Source organism: Pyxicephalus adspersus, chromosome 3 (assembly GCF_032062135.1).
Source record: "Pyxicephalus adspersus chromosome 3, UCB_Pads_2.0, whole genome shotgun sequence".
Classification (NCBI taxonomy): Eukaryota; Metazoa; Chordata; class Amphibia; order Anura; family Pyxicephalidae; genus Pyxicephalus; species Pyxicephalus adspersus.
In genome coordinates, this window is record NC_092860.1 from 88,892,720 (window position 1) to 88,913,623 (window position 20,904).

A 20,904-nucleotide genomic window follows, 5' to 3' on the forward strand; every position below is an offset into this window, starting at 1 on the left:
CAGGAGAAAATTACTTCCATCAGCACATATCTGCAGATAATTTGTAAACTCATTAGCTTATCAACTGATTGAAGCTATTAACAATAGTTACCAAAAAGATAGCAAAGGAAAGCTTTCCACTACTTGCTTCCTCTACCACATCCTGCATTAACTATTATCGGTCAAACCCAGAAGCGAGTTGTTGAACTAAATGGCTACTCAACTGCTTCTAATCCCTGGAGTTGTAATCAGCTCCAAGTTTCGGGGCCCCATAGCAGCTGCATGGGTTACAAAGGCGGTAATTCTGCCATTGGTTATGGGAATTAAGAAAATTGGTAATGCAAGTAGATTAAAGAAGAAGCAAGTGCAGGGACATTCCTAACATATCTCTGTACATAAGGCTACTGCAGGATATGTATCAACACACATTGTTACCTTACCACATTAATTCACCTCCAAGTACCAAATGCTCTATTTAAAGCTCAGCATTGTTTTGTGGATTGTTGAGTTGTCTTTACCTGTTCTTCATAACCTGTGGCATGATCTGCATTCTTGCCTTTCTGATCATCACTTCACTCCTTGTACATGCATCTTCCTAATGGATCAGAGCAATTGTTTTTCATTTCCAGTATAGCCTACTATTTGGTAATAGCTTTGTCAATACCATAAGATAACATTGTACCTACATTAACAAAACAGGCTTTTTAGTTTTATTGTTTACATGTGATTTTATTTTTTTTGTGAGTTTTGACCAGTGTTAGTTTTACAAAATATTTACAAAAGTATACATTTTCTTATATAATTTCTCCTTTTGAAAAAAAATATTACAAAACATGGTAAAGTTATTAGCTAAAGGTATTTTTTTCAGTTTTGGATATTTTCTTGTTATTCAACACTAAAAAAGCAAAACAAATGAAAAAAAAAGAAAAATAATAGAAGAAGAGGAGTTATTTGGGCTAAATCTGTATTTTTTAAATTTACATGATTTATAAATGAATTAAATAGTAAATACAATTAGGCCATTTATTGTGATTACTCAATAACAGTATCTACAATTGTAATTTAAAACATTGAATTTTTGCAAGCATGTGCTCTCATATACAAATCAGTGTTGGAACAGGTCATAACCTTACACTATGTCTATAAAAACTCTTTTTTTGTAGCTGAGCTTTGTGGTGTCACAGAAACCTGAATATACTGTAGTGAAAACAATTAGTGACTAACAACTTGGCCTGGTAAACTGTTTTAAACTATCGCTTTCCAATACTGACTCAGGCATATCCTCTCTAATACACATCTGCCTGGTAATGTTCTGACTGTTATTGGTCCTAGGCCTGTACACAGTCTACCCTCCTGTCCACTGATTCTGCTTGTACTTCATTCACCTGCTCCACTTATTCTGCTTTTTCCTCCCCAACCAAAAAAAGGGCCTGGTTCTGATACATCTTGAAATCTGACTTGTGCATTTATCATACTTAGGGTTCCACCGCATCTAAGGAGCTTCAACTACTCATCAGTCTTTATTCAGCACGTGTGATAATCTGTTGTCTGTGTATTCCCTTTCACAATCATTAGGCGTATCAAAGCGGACCTAAACCAAAAAAATAAAAAAGCAGTAGTATTGACAATTGACAAAAGTGGCATGCAATGTCTCCTATGTCAAAAACTAACTCCCTGGATCCTAGTGGCATTTTGGTCACTGCACACAGAGCTAGCCCATTCTGTAACTGTTCTGCACACGTACAGGGGTTACATCTTTTAATCAGTGAGGAGGATCGCCATTGCCATGGAAGTCTGCCATGCTTCTGGCAAGTCCTAGACCTGTCATCAATGCAGGGGAACAGCACAGGGCAAGTATGCACCATAATCGGTATGTATGCTATGCATATTTGCTGAATATGGCAGAAGCTCACCACCTATGGAATTTAGTTTCAGTTTAAAGGTGCAAAAGAGGCCACCAATCCCCACTAGGCACCTAGCATTGTTGGTAAATGTCCACATGGACTTGCAACTTAGGGATTGATTCTTTTATATTTGGATACACAGGTAGAACCATCACTTCTTAGTTCCCCTGGTAAAGATTGTAGTAATTATACTATACTATAGTTTAGGCAAACACTTTAACCCTCTTTCTCAGTCATTCCAGCGATATTTCGATTTGCAGGACACCTACTGAAATCCAGTGATAGGTTCTGATTAGAGGTACTTAGAGTTAAAGAATGAGAATGATTTCGGTCATACCTGTGTTTTTTTAAAAAGATTTAAAATTACCTAAATTTATCCATTGAAACCTTGGCAATATAGTGTACAATGACTGCACGTTAAAATGCTTTAGCTGTATGCTTAATCTTGTGTTGTGGCAATCAGGCATTCCCCCAAAGCAATGGCCCCTGCCTCTGTTGGGGGGGTCTGGTTTTGCCACAGGAAATTAGGCTACAAGACATACCAGAGGCAGTCATCCATTTAAGCCACCTGTAATATGAAAATGACAACTGCAATTTTGCCTAATCGAGGGGTGTCAAACTCTAGCCTGCGGGCCAAATCTGTCCTTCAAGGTCCTTTTTTTTGGCCCCCCCAAAGAATTCTCAAAGTGAACTATATCTGGCCCACCTGGTCACCCCCATCATCATTTTCAATACATATACATTATTCCTGTACACCCATCATGTGACACAAAGCCTAGGCAATGATCACATGGTGCCTGACTACCAGGGGCATTATTATTATTATTATTATTATTAAACAGGATTTATATAGCGCCAACATATTACGCAGCACTGTACATTAAATAGGGATAGCAAATGACAGACTAATACAGACAGTGATACAGGAGGAGAGGACCCTGCCCCGAAGCATTTTGTTTGTTTCAATCCATTAGAGACTGCATAGTGTAATATTTAGTGTCAGACACACTGGTGATGTGAGAGGATAAACAACACCCAGGCTGCATAGTTAGATAGATAGAAATGAATCTTTTCAACCCTAAAGTGTATGTAGAGGGGTTTGTTCTTGTTAGGTATGGATGAAGTAGTAAACTTCCTCAATTTTTTCAATAAATTTCAACTTTGGCCACTGACTTGGGCTAAGTTTTTAATTTTGGCCCTCTGTGTATTTGAGTTTGACATCCCCGGCCTAATGCCTTCATTTTGAACCCCACTATTAATTACCAAAATTATAAAACACTTTTCTAAAAGAACAGCATAAACTGTTTTAGTAAATCAAGGCCAATGATTATTTTGGTACAATGGCACCTGTCAAGTGTTGGGAAGCTGGATGCTAGCTCCAGTCCCACAAGAAAGCTTTATTAACTATAAATTGCTGACTGACCTCATGTTGGATGAAAGATGTGTAAGAAAACAAAGTACCCATGCTGACCCCAGTTCATCAATAATTGCAACTATACTCAGCACACGAGTGCCAGGGCTACACCATGGATCAAACAGAAGGTCGTCTGGTCTACCAAATCATCTTTTTAGGTCAAATGGGTGTGTGGTTTGTTGAGGGGGTGAGAATATTCCAAGTACCATTCTTAAAAGGATTAAGCCATATAAAGATGAAGGCTAATGCTCCAAAATTTGTTGCTTTTCAGCTCGTTTAAGTCTTAACATAACCTGGCTGTTTCTTCAGTCTTTTGCTTCTTAAGACTATCTAGCAATTTGTCAAATAAAGAGCAAAGTACTAACATTAGATGTTTGTTTCAAAAACATACAAAAACACACAAAAATGATGGCATGGCAGCCAGACAATTGGCATATTTAGTAGGGGTCAGAAATAACAGCTAACATACTATCCTTCTCTTAGTAGGGCTTTCCTTTGTCTCATAATTCAAAACCCCATTATTTACTATAGAATGTTGTGTTTTCTAAAGAAGTAGCTTGTTCCTTCGAGCCTGTCTCCCTTTCATTGAAATTCAGTATATAATGATACAGAGCTGGTTGACAAAAAAGGGAAGAACTTTTTTTTCAGCAGATAGCCTGGAAACCATGTAAAAAATCTTAAAGCTTCAACTGCTGATCGGAATTATATGCAGGACCCAGTAACAGTATCCAGTACAGGTCCTCATTTTAGTTTTCATCCCATGTGCATTATTAAGGAAAAACACACACACACATTTAAAATAATGGCTTTTATGACCAGTCTAGTGTTTAATATAAAAAAAAATACCTTTCCATAATATTCTACACTAATTTGAAATGCTGACAAATCCAATCCCTGCTAATAACTAAAAGAATCCCATTTTTATCATTTCCTTTTTACAATCAATAAATTGTGCAGGTTGTGGTAATTAGGGTAGAACTTCTTTCTTTAAGGTCTACTTAAAAATCTCAAAGTGGAAGTAACCTCACTCCCTCAGCAGTATTGAGATCCACGAGCGGTACTTTTGTTTTTGGGAATAAAGACTAGCTGGGAATAAACAACGTAACTCCAGCACAATATTTTGTTTATATAGAACAGTCCAATCTAATCATGAGGAATTATCATGTGTGAAAAGCTGAAATCCAGCTTTAACTTTCTTTTTGAACCTTTGCAGGTAACCATCTTTCACACAAGCATTAGAAGCTGCAGCAGCTAACTTAAACCCACCCCCATTTGTGTTGTCTTGGATCTCTTTTAGCCATTTGCTTTCTGTTGTGTTAAGTCACTCAGTTTCAGCTTCATGTGTTGACATTTCCTGGGGTGGTCTGCATACAAATGCAGTGTGAAAGAAAGAGGAAAAGAAAAAAAAAAAAACAGAACAACCTCTACCTTTGCTGAATCTTACTTGTGTTATGGTGTTCATGTCACACAGTGGCAGAGGAGAGCAGCTCAGCATAGGGAAGACAGGTATTCTGTGTTACCTCATGAAGGTTGTTCTGATTTAAGTAATTGATAGATAAAAGGTCTACGAAAAAGGATTACACAGTGCAGAGACATGGCAATTGAATATCACCAAAAGACACTACACTAGGAGGTTTGAAGGCATTTTTAAGGTGCTGATCAAAGTTCAACTTTAAAAGGTAAATATTTTGACATCTAAAATCACTATTAAACTATGCACTTTTTTTTTTTTGCTTTGAAATGCAACACATTTTATCACAAAAAGAATATGTGCCTATCTTATCACCTATTTCTCAAGCTATGCTAAACCAAGGTAGTCCGATTTCCTGCACTCAGTACTGTTCACTGGGATTTACTGGTTTACAATTTACATGGTTTACTGGCCCTCCAGTAGTAGCTTTTTTTTTTTTTTCTTAAAACCTCTTTATAGGTTGCGTTTACCAGAAAGTTAGCTAGCATTAGCTGTTGCAATGCTATGAGTTTGTCATCTTGGGTTGTTTTTTTCTTCCATAAGTTCTGCACAGTGCAGCTATAACAAGGTGAGGAAATCATCACAAAGCCTTTTGCTGCATAGATTATTATTGAGTTGAACCTTCTTGGGGATACATTTTTTAAATAGACAATTTGTAATCTGTATTCTCTAGACAGAGGTAGGCCAGATACGGCCTAGTGGGTAGTTTTGTTCAGGCCTAATGCCCCCTGGCCGATCCGGCAACTCACACCTCCGGAGCTGCGGGTTACTGTCCGGAATAAACTACCGGAGCTCTGGAGCAGCATGCGACTCTTGCTGTGGCTCCCTTCTTTCCCATTTACCATGATGGCGGAAGTGTTAACACCAGTCAGGGTAAAAAGGGAACATTCCCTCTCCTCTGCAGTGCATATGGAGAAGATGGATTTCCCTTCAGGGGCATTCCAAGTAGGGGGCAAAGCCATTAGGGAGGGACTCAGATCCCGGCCTACTGTGCTTCTGCCCACCCCATAAATGGGCCTAGTGCCCGAAAAAGATTGCGAACCTCTGCTCTAGAATAAAGCAGTGCACAACAATGAAGTCTCAGAGTTAGGAGCTACATATCTGGTTACTTCAAACTTTAATAACAAATTTCACAGACCTCAGTTTGGATCTGCTGATCTTCCTATGTATAATTTGTGATTTACTTTCAAAAGATTTTAGCGTTCTCATATCAGGATCAATCAAGCAAATCAGACTTTACCATAGATATACTTCTAATAGGGTTTCCCAACCAGGGTTTTTTTAAACAATCTCTGCGTCTCATGGCAGGAAAGCCGACACCAATAATTTTTTGTCTGAGGGTGGCATTGCTTCCAATGACCAGTACTGTGAAGCTGTGTATATAATAATTATGGAAGGAGTTCCCAAGACCTTAATGTAAATTGAAGGGTCTTTTTAAAAAGTCACAAAACACTGCTCTAACAGAGCAAGGAACACTGCTAGGTCAGCAAAAGTCTTTTGTCTACACCAGAGCTCATCCACCATCTCTTATATCTTAGACATAGACTAGAAGTAAGCACAGCTCAAAAACCAATAAATACTACAAAAGCATTTCAATTTAAAGCTGCTGGCCATACAGTGGTAAATATCTAGGTTTAAAAATACCATGGGTTAAACACATTATCATAATTTTTGATAGCAAAAATTGATACACTAAATTGTGCAAATCCTTAAAAACGTTCTGTGGCTCCAAGTCACCACAAAAGAACAAGGTATTCTAGGAGGGGGACACATGTTCCACTCCCGAAGCAACAGTGGCGGCAGTTGTGTAAAGAACCAATGTGAAACCAATGAGACTTTTATTCATTAATTAAAAGGTCAGAAAAAGGGTTCCTGTTATTGAAAAGAAACCTTACAAAAATATTCTGGGGCCACACCAGTCTGTCTTCCTGAACAATTTATTATAGCAGCTGGCTTTATAGGTGACAGCTTGTTATATACTAAGACATTAATATATGGCTTTACATTTGACATTTTGCACGTCTACACCATTTAGAAAAAGACCAAATTAGTTTATATGGGTAAACAGTGGAAAGAGATTAAAAAAGTCTTTAATGTTAGAATAATGTGTATTTAAAAGTGAATAATTCATCAGATGACCTTAGAAAATGTTACAAGGCTTAAAACAATATACATTAAAGCTGGCACCAAACTGTAAATCACAAAGCCCTAAAGGAGGTAAATTATCTACAGAATAAAAAGTTTCTGCAAAAAATCAGTACCAAGCAAAGTACAGGTATGAACTGGAACATTTCAACTGGAATTTGGGCCAATACATTTCACAACATGATGTCCATCTGCACCCACTGTAACATGCTAGACAGGCTTGTCTGACTAGGACCAAAGATGCATGAAATGCCACCATTAAAAAATTCTGTATTTCTGAATGCTATCTAACATGGTTACCTGTGGGTAGAAGAACAAAATTACTATACATTCTACTATTGACAGAAGTTACATTTAATGCATTCCTGTCATTTGTGGGTGCATATTGGAACTGCTGTGTGTCCTAAAAGGAATTCTTTAGGATGCGGTATAATGCATGAAAGCCAGAACGATACATCTGAAAGCATTGCCATAAACACAAAAGTAATGCAAGGTGGAATTTTGACCACCACATAACAAATGTATCCTATTTAAGATTTGATATGAAAGCAGCAATTTGTTTAGTTGTAAGTAATAAAAATTAAGGAAAAAAAGTTTAGCTACTCTAGAGCTGCCAGTGAGTAAGGCAGTAGGTTCCAATACACACACACACACTGTTGCCACAGTAAAGGGAGCAGAAACATTTTCCCTTGGGTAAAGTGATGAAAAAAATGACAAATCTAGTTGTCTAAAAGACAATTCACTGTACACATTTTATTTACAGTTTTGTACACTGTCTATGAATGGTGACTGCTTTGCTACTTGAGCCATTTTGTTTTTTTTATAACCAAAGCAAAAATATAATCTAGTACAATGTGTTAAAATGCGCCATAGGATAATAAAAAAAAAAAAAAGGAAAAAAAAAAAGCAAAGACATACTATTTCTAGTAAGGAATGTCATTATGGTGTACATAAAAAACAATTATGTTTAAGAAATCACAGAAACAGGTCACTGATTCTACTGAAATGCAAAAACTTGCAGCAAAGCTTATAATGGCATACAAAAGAAAAAATTGAAAAAAAAATTAAAGAATGTTTTTAAACACACAAAATAACACTTTTATTTAACCCATTTTGTTTTCTTTTTCCCAGGTCCATCACCAATGTTACATGAGCTAAAAAAAATTAATTCAGAATATTACTAATGTTATTAGGGAGGGAAGCAAATAAATTAAACCTAGCAGCCAACATCAGCACAAAATACAGCCAGAACAATGCTGTAAAAATAAGGAGAAAAAAAAATAAAAACAAACCATGAATCGCTAGAGAAGTTTGAATGCATTTTAATCCTCCGTCTTGCAAGATCAGCAAACTATTGTAACTGCGTACAATGCAAAATGTAAAGATTTCTTTAAAGGTGGGTTATGTGAGTGCACATTTTGGATAAATATTTCTGTAATAGTTAACTAAAAAAAAAAAAAAAAAACTATTACAGAGATAACCTGGGCAACCACTGTGGATACTGGGAGGAAGGGCATTGAAATGTTATGATTGGATAACTTATTCTTTTCAAAAAGAAAAAAAAAAAAAAAATAAAATTACAAAAAAAAAAATGTGAGGGGATTTGAACATTAGCACAAGACAAAGGCGAATGACTTTCACAATTCTTAGCAATATTGAGGTGGAAATCAAATCTGAATGCAGTCCACTCTGCTTTTGTAGAGGCTTTGGTACAGCTCCCAAGTCGCGATTGCTTGACGCAGTCTCCTATGAAAAAATACTCAGAAGGCGTCTTCTTAAACAACAAATCTATTCTTGGTGGTGGAGCCGCTCTTAGTAGCTGTATCTGCATGGGACTGATATCCAATCACTACTTTTGGAGGAAGTCCTAATCTTTCCTTGTAAACCCTCCTATATGGAGAAAAAAAAGTTAATTTAAAATCAACAAATTGTTCAAAACCATCAAACACCATAGGTTTTGTTTTCTAAAATGCAACAGAAGAATTCTCTGATACAATCTACAATCCTTGCATTCTTTGCCATAACTATGCATTAGCTGCCTGACATATTAGATTATGATTTACAAAAAATATTTTTAAGTGCAAATTCCAAAGCCTTCATACTCACTTTGTGAGTCACTTTTGAACAATAAATGGCATTTTGTTTATTATCTGTCCATACTTGTTTCAGAGGAGCAGTTACAATATTTAAAATAAGCCAGAAATTAGATTTGTAATAGTCACACTTAAGAATATTAATAAAAAAAACAAAAAACAAAACACCTGACACAAAGTTACTGGCACATCAGGTGCTTTTAAACATTTTTTGAAGTTATCCTAGCAATAAAATTTGTCAACATAATTTGATAGAGAATTATGAATAACTAATCTAAGATTTTCTACCTGAGTGACTGTTGGCACTTCATATGCACATTTCATTAAGAATGTTTAATGCAGTATAACTTACCCTATATGTGTAACAGCGTCCCTGTTTTCAAATTCAGTAGTCCAGATTGCTATTTTATCTCCTTTTGCCCTAACGTTTACAACGGCTCCACATACATCATCACTGTAGTCATCAAATGACTCTCCGATAAGGCACATAAGCTAAGAAAAAATGGAAGATTAGTAAATACACCCTAATTAAAAGCCCCCTGGTATAGCCGTCAATCACAGTCCCTGCCCATTGTCCAAAAGTATATTCTCTGCAAAGATACTGACCATCTACATATCACCAACAATGGATATAAATTGAAAAAAATGACTAGTTATATATTGAAGGGTAAGTAAACCCAAAAATGATATTCTAATTTTAAGTGAAACTGATTAGGGGTTTTGTCATCATCTGCTGCCCTTTAAAATTTGGATCTTCTACAAGCAAGTTCAGACCGGCCTCAGATCAAGCAAACCCACACGGCCCCCAGTGATTGCCACCTTGCTAGTCACTCTAGCCAGTGTGGCTACATTTAATAATTATGATCTTTTTGGTATGAATAGGTGTTCTCATACTGCTTGAGCCATCAGTATACAACTGAACAGTGTTGATAGATTAAGTAGGTCCTTTACAAATCTTGTTGTCAGACCTGTTCTTCTACCATTTGCTTTAGGAGGATAGTATCAGTATAATCCAGATAACTTGCCTGGATTTACTTTCTTGGTCCTCCATTTTGGGAGACAAACTGAGAAACCGAAAAAAAAGCATGTCGGCAAACCCAATTAAAACCTGCACTGTGATGGAAAGACCCTTTTCCCTAAAAGGAAGAAAACACAACTTACCGTCTCTAACCAAAAGCGATCAAGGTCATTTCTCCTCTGCTGCTTATTAAGTGTAATTAACCATCTTCCCCCACGCTTATTTTTTTCATCTTCCCACATTGGCTCAATACCATCCTGTTATAAGTACAAATCTTTGTGAATATGTGAAAACCATTTTCAAATATTATGACACTTATTTAGGAACTTACCTTAAAGAGTGAGTAGTCACAACCTGACATTAGGTTACTAGACAATTGGATATGATTGTAAAGACTGGAAGAGAGAGAGAGAGAGAGAAAAAAAAAAAAAGTTACCTACTACAGCCTCAATGGGAAGATCTAAATCCCTAACATTCTCTAGCAGATATTCCTTTACTGCCGATACCTGAATTATCTTATGTGGTTGTTATCTTTAAAAATTATGAATCTTCCTGTACTTTAAGTGGAACCATGGGGAAGTTTAACCATATATTATAGGAGAGACCAGGGGTGCCCAACTCCAATCTTCCAGGTAAATATAGGTCTGGAAACGAATTACCCTTACATGAACTAGTGTGTACATTACCAACACAGCATTTAGGGTATATAAACTTTTGATCAGAACCATTTGGGTGATTTCTATTATCAGCAAAGTTATGAAAGAGTTAGGAAGGCAAATATGATTATGATCTTATATAAGTTGTTTCCTCTGATTGTACACTCTAAATGAAAGTTAGTGAATCAGTGATTTTTCAATATATCAACAGGTTATGTGAAATTATGAGCAGAACTGTACAGACATACAAAGAAAGTTACAAAGACAACATTTGTATACTTACGCCCAAAAATCTTCAACAGTGTCAAACTTTGAAATTAATCGAAGGTTGGCCTGCCAGGTTTTGCTCTTGTCATTTTTGAAGAACCACAAGGCCCATCTGTAACAAATAAGGACTTTGATGAATTTGTAAGTTTGGGGTTTTGCAGGAAAACAACAACTAGATCTTGCAAAAATATAACACACACGATATTTTATTTTGAATGGATGCTGGCAAGCTCAATCACCTGCAAGTTTTTTTTTTGAACAAACACTGGAGTAAAGCACAAACCAGTAGCTGAAATACCCCGCCAATAAATTAGACACCTGGTAGAATATCTGTGGACATAAATGTATATACAGAAAATATCCCCACTTGAACCCCATTAATAACAATGCATCATCAGGTGATATCCAGATATAGCAACCTGAATGGTGATAAAACCCACCTACGAGTAATATTCTATTATGTTTAATAGTTTGAAAGGATAAGCTGTGCAGATGCAATTCCTACCTGTTTTGTAGTGGATGCTTAATGTAGTGCTCAGGGCTTACAATCTCCTGACAAGTCTCAGTTTTTTCTTCTTCTTGAGTATTGACAGTTTCCTGCAATGATAAAATTATCAAAATTAAAATGGACAACAGTACAACTTTTACAATCTGCCATGTAAACACCATAGCATAACAGTACAGAATCAGACATCGTTTCCAGAATGAGGAACTTTAGTATTTTCACGTTCTTCTGCATAAGGAACATTAAACAATATGAAAAATAAAACAGCGCCCCTATAGTTGCCCTTTAGCAGGATTACAGATGGATTACCAGTGTGGTATAAACATAGCATGGTTAAAGCCACCAATTTCTATTAAAACTAGTTCTAAAAACTGCAACCAAAAACAAACAACTTTTCACAACCAGGAACTGTCACAGTACAAGCTCCCATCCAGTTACTGCACATCGACTGGAAGCAGTGTTAAAGTGAACAGAAAATCTAAATTTTTACTTCACATTAAATATAAGGGTTGTCCACTATTAAGTCAAAATTTTATTCAATTATTTTTAAGTGTGTTCTGTTTTGATCGGCCCGGTAAAGCCTCCCAGGATACTACATCACGCATCCTGGGAAGGCATCTTCGCTGCTCCTAATGCGCATGCCCTTTCAATCTTTTTTCTCTCCATCTATACCCGATCCTGCGCCTGCTCAGTGCAAGATCGGGCGACGCAGGAAGAAGAACCTGGAAGAATAGAAAAGATGTCGACACTCATCGCTTCCTCTGCGCTGGGCCAAAGACTGATACTGGGGGACCCTAACGAAGAATTTTCTGACAGACATAGCTGCAGTATTAAAGGTGTTTTTTTTTGTTTCGAGTTTAGTTCCACTTTAAGTATAGGGACAAAGCACAGCTTTCCTGCTTTGGCCAATTCAATTCCTGCCTTTCAACATTTCAAACCGACTTTGCAACAAAATGGTAGGTCCACATACATCATCCAGTCCCTCTGATCTTCATAAATCACCTTTTAGTACCAAAGAACACGATTAGAAGATGTAAAGAAGTTAGAGTTTATACTTCACTCCACCTTCCACCAGCAGCAATTAGGCAGGGGTGATGTCACACTCTTCTTGGAAATACAGAGTCCAAATGTCACAAGAAGATGCTCATGTAATTGCCTGGATTGCCCCCTCACAAGATTTCCCCTGCTAAACAGTCCCAGTTTCCTGAAGGGATGGCAATGACACGGGCCAGAAATGCTGTCTTATACACCTAAATGAGCAGTCATTTGTCCTAGGAGTAAAACCCCATTTTATACTTACATTTGTGCACAATGGTCTAGTGGAAAGTTTTTAATGCAAGCCATACTAAAATTGCACGTGTACTGTTACAAGGCCAAGAAAAAAATAAAAGGAATAAAAAAAACCCTTTGCTCTTTATAATCTTTTTTGCAGTTCATGAAATGGAAATAGAACATCAACAATAATAGTCTCTATAGTTCTGTCATGCATCTGACAGTATCTTGTCAAATATTTTAAATTCATTATTGTTCTTTTCACAAAACAGGGCACTATTGGTGCCCTTTATTAATACTGTAGCTGTGAAACACTGGTTTACTATACTCTGTCATTAATATCTTCCAAAAGAATGTCAAAAAGCATTGTTTGTCCGAAAAGTTTTGTAAAACCAGGATCGTAAACCTTATTTACCTATTAAGAAAATAAATGTAATATCCAAGCTTAACTACAGGCATAGCAATTTTTTTCTTTGTAGCCTTTAATTTTAATATAATTTTTAGGAGTAATACATTTCATCCTTCTTTCCTAATCTATACTTCACTATGAGGCTCCTGCAATTTTTGGAATTTTTCCTCCCAAGGTCCACAATACAGATATAATATAAGCAGGTTTGAGGGGCTTAGAGTCACTTCCTCAGCATGTACCAAGTTATCCACGGGAATTTTGGCAACGAGCGGTTGGATATTTTGGGAGCAATGACCTAAGCTCTCATGCTAAAATTGTCCAAATCATTATTAGCTGCACAAGGACGTTCTATATCACTACTTATAAAAGTGGTAAGCAGAAGCTGACATTGAATAAAGGTATTGCCTATCACTGGTTTGTGGAAAGCAAAATTTGCAAACAGCTAAAAATATTTAAATTTACTTTGTCAGCCAAAATTTTGCATTTTACACCAAAAAAACTGACAACTTCTTATCTCACCTTTGTGCCTCTGTGGAAATGTAACATCTACACAAAAACGAGGAAGTGATCCAAGAAAAATTTGTGTTATATTTATATATGCACAATGAGGCATGAGCCTGCAATGGCTTTCATCCTCTGTTCTCCCAAGAAAATATACCCATCCAGGTGGCATGATAAAGGGGAGGAAGATAAATTAAAGGAGATTAGAAAATAGAAGTTAATATTATAATATATATATATAAAAAAATAATAATGAAAAACTATAGGATATGTTCGAGTATAATAAGCCTCAGATGTTGGTACTGTCGTTTTGCCAGTTGTAAGAGCAAGGCTCATAAGAAATAATGTTATGCTTGTTCCCTGGCTTTGTCAGTGACTACAAAACCCCTTAAACTTTTCCAACCCAAGATTCCAAAGGATTATTCCAGAACGTCTTCCTCACAAGATGCTTCTAAATGTGGACAAGCAACATATAGGTGCCTGAAAAAGTTTCCCTTTAAAATCAATTGTCAAAAGACAATAATTCGAGTCTCACAAAAATGCCAGCTTTTCATATCTTTACAAATAAACAGCTTCTTGTCAGGTGCTCACATATTCAGTCTGCATTTAAGGTTACTCCTACTCATCCTGGATTAAACTTTCAGCCACTTGGAGGACAAAAACACAAAACCTTGGAGCAAAAGAACACATTTTCACTAATGCTCCCCTTCAGCCCAATAACACTGCTGGGCCATCACCAAAAAACACCCTGCATGGGAAATTAAACCCCTGTGCATGAGAAGAAACCTCCATTGTAGATCAGTGCCCAGGTATTGCTCCACCACCCGTTACCAGATTGGGGAACGCCAGAGGTTAGTGGGTTTAGAACGAGGATTTATCTCCTATACAGGTGGATGGAAACACATTGCATTTGTATTAGACAAGGATAAATTCTGCATCTAGTAGGCCAGAGTGCTACTAAGACTATTCCAATCATACCAGAATTGTTGGTGTTACTTTGAATTTCTTTAAAAGAGAAACACATTTATGCTTTGGGAATTAAATACCCACTGCACCTAATAGCAGGGCCCACAGATATAAAATCAATTAGATTTTTCTGTAGTTATACAGACCATAGAATAGGCAGACGTCTGGAAAATGACTAAGCAAATCACGTGAGCAGAAAATTAGATTTTTGAGTATGTTCTGTACACAGTGTACAGAATATCACCAAGTTCACAGACTAGAAAACATTTGAATTTTTAATTAGTTCAAGTGAAATGCCGCTGACTTAAGCACTTCAAATAACAAAATCACAATTGATAGATTCTAAACAAAACAAGAGCTTTCCCTTAAATGACCGCAGTCACAGTTCTAAAGGTGACCATACATGGGCCAATAGCTGCAAATGTCACATCATTTGATGTGATCAGACAACAGAGCCACAAGAACAGATTTTAGAAGAGAGATAACAAGTGCAAGGGGGGATTTCTTCTTAACATAAATACATTATAAACCAACATGGAACAATGTAAACCAGAAAATGTGAGTACATATAGGGTGTAGAGACTGCTTTGCACCACAAAGTACTGACCAGCATTACTGCAACTACAACCACAGATGGATTTCACACAATGCTTTCACCTACAATACTTTTTAAAACAATCTGGAATAGTCTTTTTGGAATCAGCAGCAGAACAATTGAAACACTGAACTACTTTACAAGAATAGAACTAAAAGTGCATAACACAACTTGTATGGACTTACAGAGTGAAGCCAAATAGTAAATAAAGCCAATTCCACACAATTATGTGACTACTATTGTAGGGAAGGTTTCAGGCCATTATCTCCTAAACTTTAATGGTGTACTTCTAAGATTTCCAGGTTTACAAAGAACAGACCTCCCCTCACCACCATCTTTATTCATATTCCCCTCTTACTAACAATAAGAAAAAAAATGAAGTTACCAGCATGCATTTTCTGGCAAAAATCAACAGGTAAATAGATGTCCCTTTCATTTCATTGAACATGTGCAGTAAGCAGTAACTTCAAGGCCCTATTCTAGGACTCTGCATCTAACAACTCTCCTGCAGATAAGTCCAGTTAAAAGTATAGTTCAAGCGTGAAACAAATATCCTACCTGCCAATAAATATAAAACATATTGTCAAAACTAGGATGAGGCATTAAAAGAAAAATAAAAGTTACACAAAATGTATAAACCATAGAAAAGGTCTACATCAAGTTCAAAATCAACAAGATCTGTTTTCTCCTTGTACCATTCTCTAATAAATATGTAAGCTAAAAAGGGTATCAGAACAAAGTTTCTGAACGTTAAGACAGTCTAGTTAAAATAAAGGGGGAACAGGTGGTAATACCAACAAGCAAAAAATTAAGATGTCTATAGACTACCCAGAGTGATCAGTAATGCATAATGAGGTACCCACCCTCAGGTACAGAGGGGCAGCTTTACCATAGATGTGTACAATTCTTCATATGGAGGGAGTCACTAGGGGAGTGGAATTAGCAGTTACATGTTGTTAACATCAATTACCACAGTGGGAAAACCCCAAGGACAAACTTACCCTATGAATTTCTCCACAACTCCAAGACCATGCAGCCAACACTCACATAGGATATCCAGAAACCACACACAAGAAAAACAGTGGACTGAAAAACTTGTAGGTGAATTTTAATAATTGAAATAAGTATCGAAGTCTAAATTTTTTTTGCCAATGTTGACTCCAGGTACCCCCACCTCCCCCCCCCCTTTGCTTTCACACCTTAATAAATATTTGTACTGCAGGTGTATCAGCCAAATGGAGCGCACCCATAGTCTATTCATGAAATAAATGTTCACCACCTGTATGGTACGCAAGGGTACCCCCATACATGTCCACTTTGTTCTAGTATACAATGTAAGCACACAGTATTACAAAGTGAAAGCGTAATACAGCACAATGTGAATGCAAAGCATCATGGCTCTGGCCAATACACCCACCCTGAGCCGCAGACCATGTCCCCCCTACGGATAGCTTGCTCAGGGTGGTGGTCTCCGGACACACCAGGGACATGATGGTCTCTGGACACACCAGGGACATGATGGTTCTGGCATCATGACATCACTCTGGGGGAAGTTTCTTACATTTTGAGGGTGACACGGCTCCTCGCGCATTGGCAGCCAGGAGTCCTTAAATTTAGTGGTCCGTGACGTCCAAAAGATTAAGGACCACCGATGTACAGAGAATCACAGGCCGCATAGTGTATAGTTTTATATTAGCTACATTAGAGATCTGGTGGGCCCTAAATGTTTACAACTTTGTAACAAAGTGTATGTAATTGATACCCCCCTCACAAAAACCCAGCTGATTAATCGAAAATTTAAACACACTGCATGTGTGAAAGAAAAATTATGACCCTAAAAAAGACATCGCTATAAGAACCATTGAGCATGTGAAGTGAACAAGGTTAGAGCCTCTTTGCCAAGTGAAAACTTCACATAAGTGAGATCAGACCCTCCTCAAACCACTCCCATCAAATACTTATCTGTCCCTCACTGCAGTATTCACTTTAGTATTCCCCTTTTAGTTTAAAAAAGGGAGTCTTTCCTTTTTAAATTTTTTAATTAGTGTTATTCTTTATTATACTTTGCATGCATCCAGATCTTGCCGAGTAACCATCAGCTTGCACTACTGTTTGTGCTGCCGATTATTTACACATACCAAGGACAATTTCTGGGAAGCCAATTAGCCTAGCAGCAAAATTTTAGAGATGTGGTGTAAACCGGAGAAAACTTACAAACTCCCTACAGATGGTAAATTAGAGTGAAACTAAATTTGTAAAAATAAATACTGAATAGGCAGGGTTTATATTTATATAGTAGAAGGGGGCCGATGATAACTTTTCCGTAATAAAATCACTTACCTGCCTGTTTGCGAAAACAAAAACTAAGCTTCCCATGTGCAGTGTACAATTTCTGGGTATCCTGGCTAACCAAAATGGCCAAAAAAAAAAAAAAAAAAAAACAGAACCTTAAAGGTGACCAGGTAAAGATGGAAGCGTCTGCAATTGAGCAGACAGGCGACTATTTAAAAACTGAGATCAGGCGGGTTAAGTTTATTTTATAGCAAGAGAGATACCGCATGTCCTGTCTAAAATAAAGGCCAGCCTACTTTTTTACATTAGCTCCACAGAATTAGTGTATTTTAGGAATATATAACATTGGATTTCTTTTTTCTTGTGTCTTGAACAAAAATAAATAAAAAAAAAAAAAAAAAAAAAAGTCTACTGCTTTAACCCGCCTAGCGTTCTAATTCTGTCTCTATTTCCACGCAAAAAGCGTTACTTTTTTTGCATGGTGAAAATGTATTTTTACGTTGTAGGCTTATAATTCTTAGGCTTAACTCACCAAAGTATGTCCAATATTTAATAAATGTATTATTAAACTTTTAAAAAACAAAAATCTGGTAAAAATAAAAAACTGTGAACCATGTAATATAACTGTACATTAGCATGCATTATATATATATATATATATATATATATATATATATATATATATATATATAAAATAAAGATTTCTTTGTATTGGACTCAATTCAGCTATTTTCTATTGAATCCAATACAAAATTATTTGAATTTCCCGCTGCTCCTCCCGACCGCACCAGTAAACCCCGGAGATGGTCTCTGCAGTCACCGGCTGAAGAATGAAGACGTCCCGAGGATATGAAGGGACCGGCAGGACGCCAACGGAACAAGTTAAGTGTTTTTTTTTTAATGTTTTTAGTGACCCCGAGTGTCACACTCTGGAATACTGCTGGGGGGGGGGGGGGGGTTTAAACAATGACAACTCTAATGTCACAATTGTTTAAAAACTATTTAAATTGATATTTTCATCCCCTTTAGCAGCCATATTTCAAGTCACCAAAGCTCACTGTGTGCATCTTATGCCAGTGCTACTTCCAAGTGTGAGAACCAATAATCTTTGTCTTTCCTTCTTAAAAGTTTCCATATATCGAACACTTCCTCTTTCCCTGACCATACACATGAAATGACATTAACATGCACAAGGACATTACATTTTGTATGCTATAGAACAGTTGCAGCAATTTTCCCATCAAAGGGAACCAAGACAGGATGGTTTACTTTTGTGGTGTTTGAGTAAGGTGCTTGAGGTGCTATTCAATGTATACAAAATCCCAATGCCCTTTAGTTGTATTGCTGCAAAAATGTAACCGCAGACAACGGTCTGAAAAGAAACCAAGGCTTAGCTTAACACACAGCTGCACTTTCGTCCTTGAAGCTGACTTTGTCCAACTGGTATACTCGATAAAGGATGTCTTCTGAGAAATGACCCAGATACATTTAGCTTGAGCTATTGAGTTCTATTGACTGCATTTATTTGGCAAAGCCAAAATTGCTAACCGGGGGAAAATGTTTCTTGTTTAAAACAGATTAAGGAATGATTTGAACTGCTGGCAGTTTTTCACTATAGGCCGTTACAGACATTGTCCCCCGCCAGCTAATTTGCTGACCGTTTCACTAGAAAGGGAGAAAAAAAAGTTTATAAAAATACAATGGGTTTGAGTTTCCCTCTAATATTTCCAATGATAGATTTGTTTCTTTCTGATTTTACTCTGAAAAACTTTAAAGGACAGAAAATGGTAAGTCTCTGTATTGAAGCGGATTGAAACACAGAAGGGTTTAACCTCTTACCCACTATGCAAAACTGGAAAAAAGATTTTCTGTGGACAATTTAAAGACTAACCTGAAATATTAGCTGCTGGCATAAAATGTTCTGGAATATTAGGACTAAAAACATATTACTATTTAGTTAGCAGTGACATAGGCAGCTCCCAATGTTTGAATGAACTGGTGTCCTAATGTAAAGCCAATTAACACAAAACAAAGCACATGTGCTAACGTACTGCAATAGTGTGGATATCCACTTCCTGTCCTGTGTGCAGCCAGTGACCTCAAACTGCAACACACGTAAAACCCTTGAATTTTTACTCTAAATTAGAGCTTTGGTATCCTTTCAGCCAGGAGAAGAGCTCAATAGTGCCATAGCAACATGCCAAATCTGAAAGCTTGAGAAAAGTTAAAGTGTATAATTTTTAGTTTTGACAAAGATTAAGTAAGATGTGATTTTTCAATAGGGAGAATTTCCTTTATTTCCCCATCCCATATAAACAGGAAGGAAATCCCTTCCAAGTTAAGGGGAAACCCTCCTCAGACAAGTATTGGAATAGGTTTGTCTACTGGAAAATTCCCGCTCATTTGTTTCAGCTATAGGTATATGCCCATTACATGATTTTATACCTCCTCCTGTCCATTTTTATCACATTTTTCTTGATGGCTAGCAGGAAAAAAATCAAGGTAAATGCCCCTGATGGGGAGGTAGCTCTTTACTTCCTATCCAAAAAATGGAACAGGAACCGCTACAAAGTCAGTGTTCTCTCCGACTCCTTTTAGCTGGGCGCTCCGCCCGGCTGTTTGTGAGTAGTTACTGATTAGTTGGGCACAATACAGGGGCTGCACACGCCTTAAATTTCTTCCCAGTCTGCTTAAAAAAAATCTGGGATGCCTACTGAAAGTGACGGAAAATACCCCTAGATACCCATTAAAGGGGGTCCCAACAGAACAATAGTTCTCTTGTTTTGCCAAAACTCCTTCGGACTGTGTGACAATATACAATATTTTGTAATACATGTTATTGGGAAGTAGTTCCATTCATTATAAATGGCTGTGCAGCTCTGTATAGGAAGCTGGGATACACGGTGCATCCTGGACTCCTCTGCTGGGACTGAACAAACTCCCAATCACCTGAACAGAAGTTAAATTATCATGACCAGGAAATAGGGACAAGTATTTAAAAAAACAATTAGGCCAGTACGCATGAAAATCTATAGCCACACTCAGCAGCAGAATCTGGAAGGAGACTTCCCACAAAACCCTTGTAAAGAAAAAAAATGTCATTTCTATGCAAGAGAAGCCTCTCCAACAGGTTCCCTTTATTAGCATTACAATGAGATGGCTTGGTGGTTGGTTAGCTAATCATTAGGCACTTCAAACCTATTATCAGCTGCTATAAGCCTTCTGTGTGACCAAAACATGCAAGGCGTTATATTACATGGACCCCCTGCACACAGGGTAACATGGGATTACCCCCAATGCACCCCTCCCACACAGGGATTATCCCCATACACCCCTTCCCACATAGGGTAACATGGCATTACCCCCATACACCCCTTCCCACATAGGGTAACATGGCATTACCCCCATACACCCCTT

The 20,904-nt window shown here is 37.2% G+C and overlaps 1 protein-coding gene across 2 annotated transcripts in view; it reads right to left on the reverse strand.

Moving 5' to 3' along the window:
• Positions 1–6,840: 6,840 nt before the first annotated feature.
• The window catches only part of EIF4E (eukaryotic translation initiation factor 4E), a 15,144-nt gene continuing 1,080 nt past the window's right edge, over positions 6,841–20,904 (reverse strand). For both annotated transcript variants that reach the window (XM_072405602.1, XM_072405600.1), the window contains exons 2-7: positions 11,453–11,544; positions 10,964–11,059; positions 10,356–10,419; positions 10,168–10,281; positions 9,359–9,498; positions 6,841–8,803 (exon numbers count right to left, since the gene is read on the reverse strand). In XM_072405602.1, coding sequence (XP_072261703.1) covers positions 8,689–8,803; positions 9,359–9,498; positions 10,168–10,281; positions 10,356–10,419; positions 10,964–11,059; positions 11,453–11,544 — 621 coding nt within the window. In that variant the 3' untranslated portion in view covers positions 6,841–8,688. The remainder of the gene's footprint in view (positions 8,804–9,358; positions 9,499–10,167; positions 10,282–10,355; positions 10,420–10,963; positions 11,060–11,452; positions 11,545–20,904) is intronic.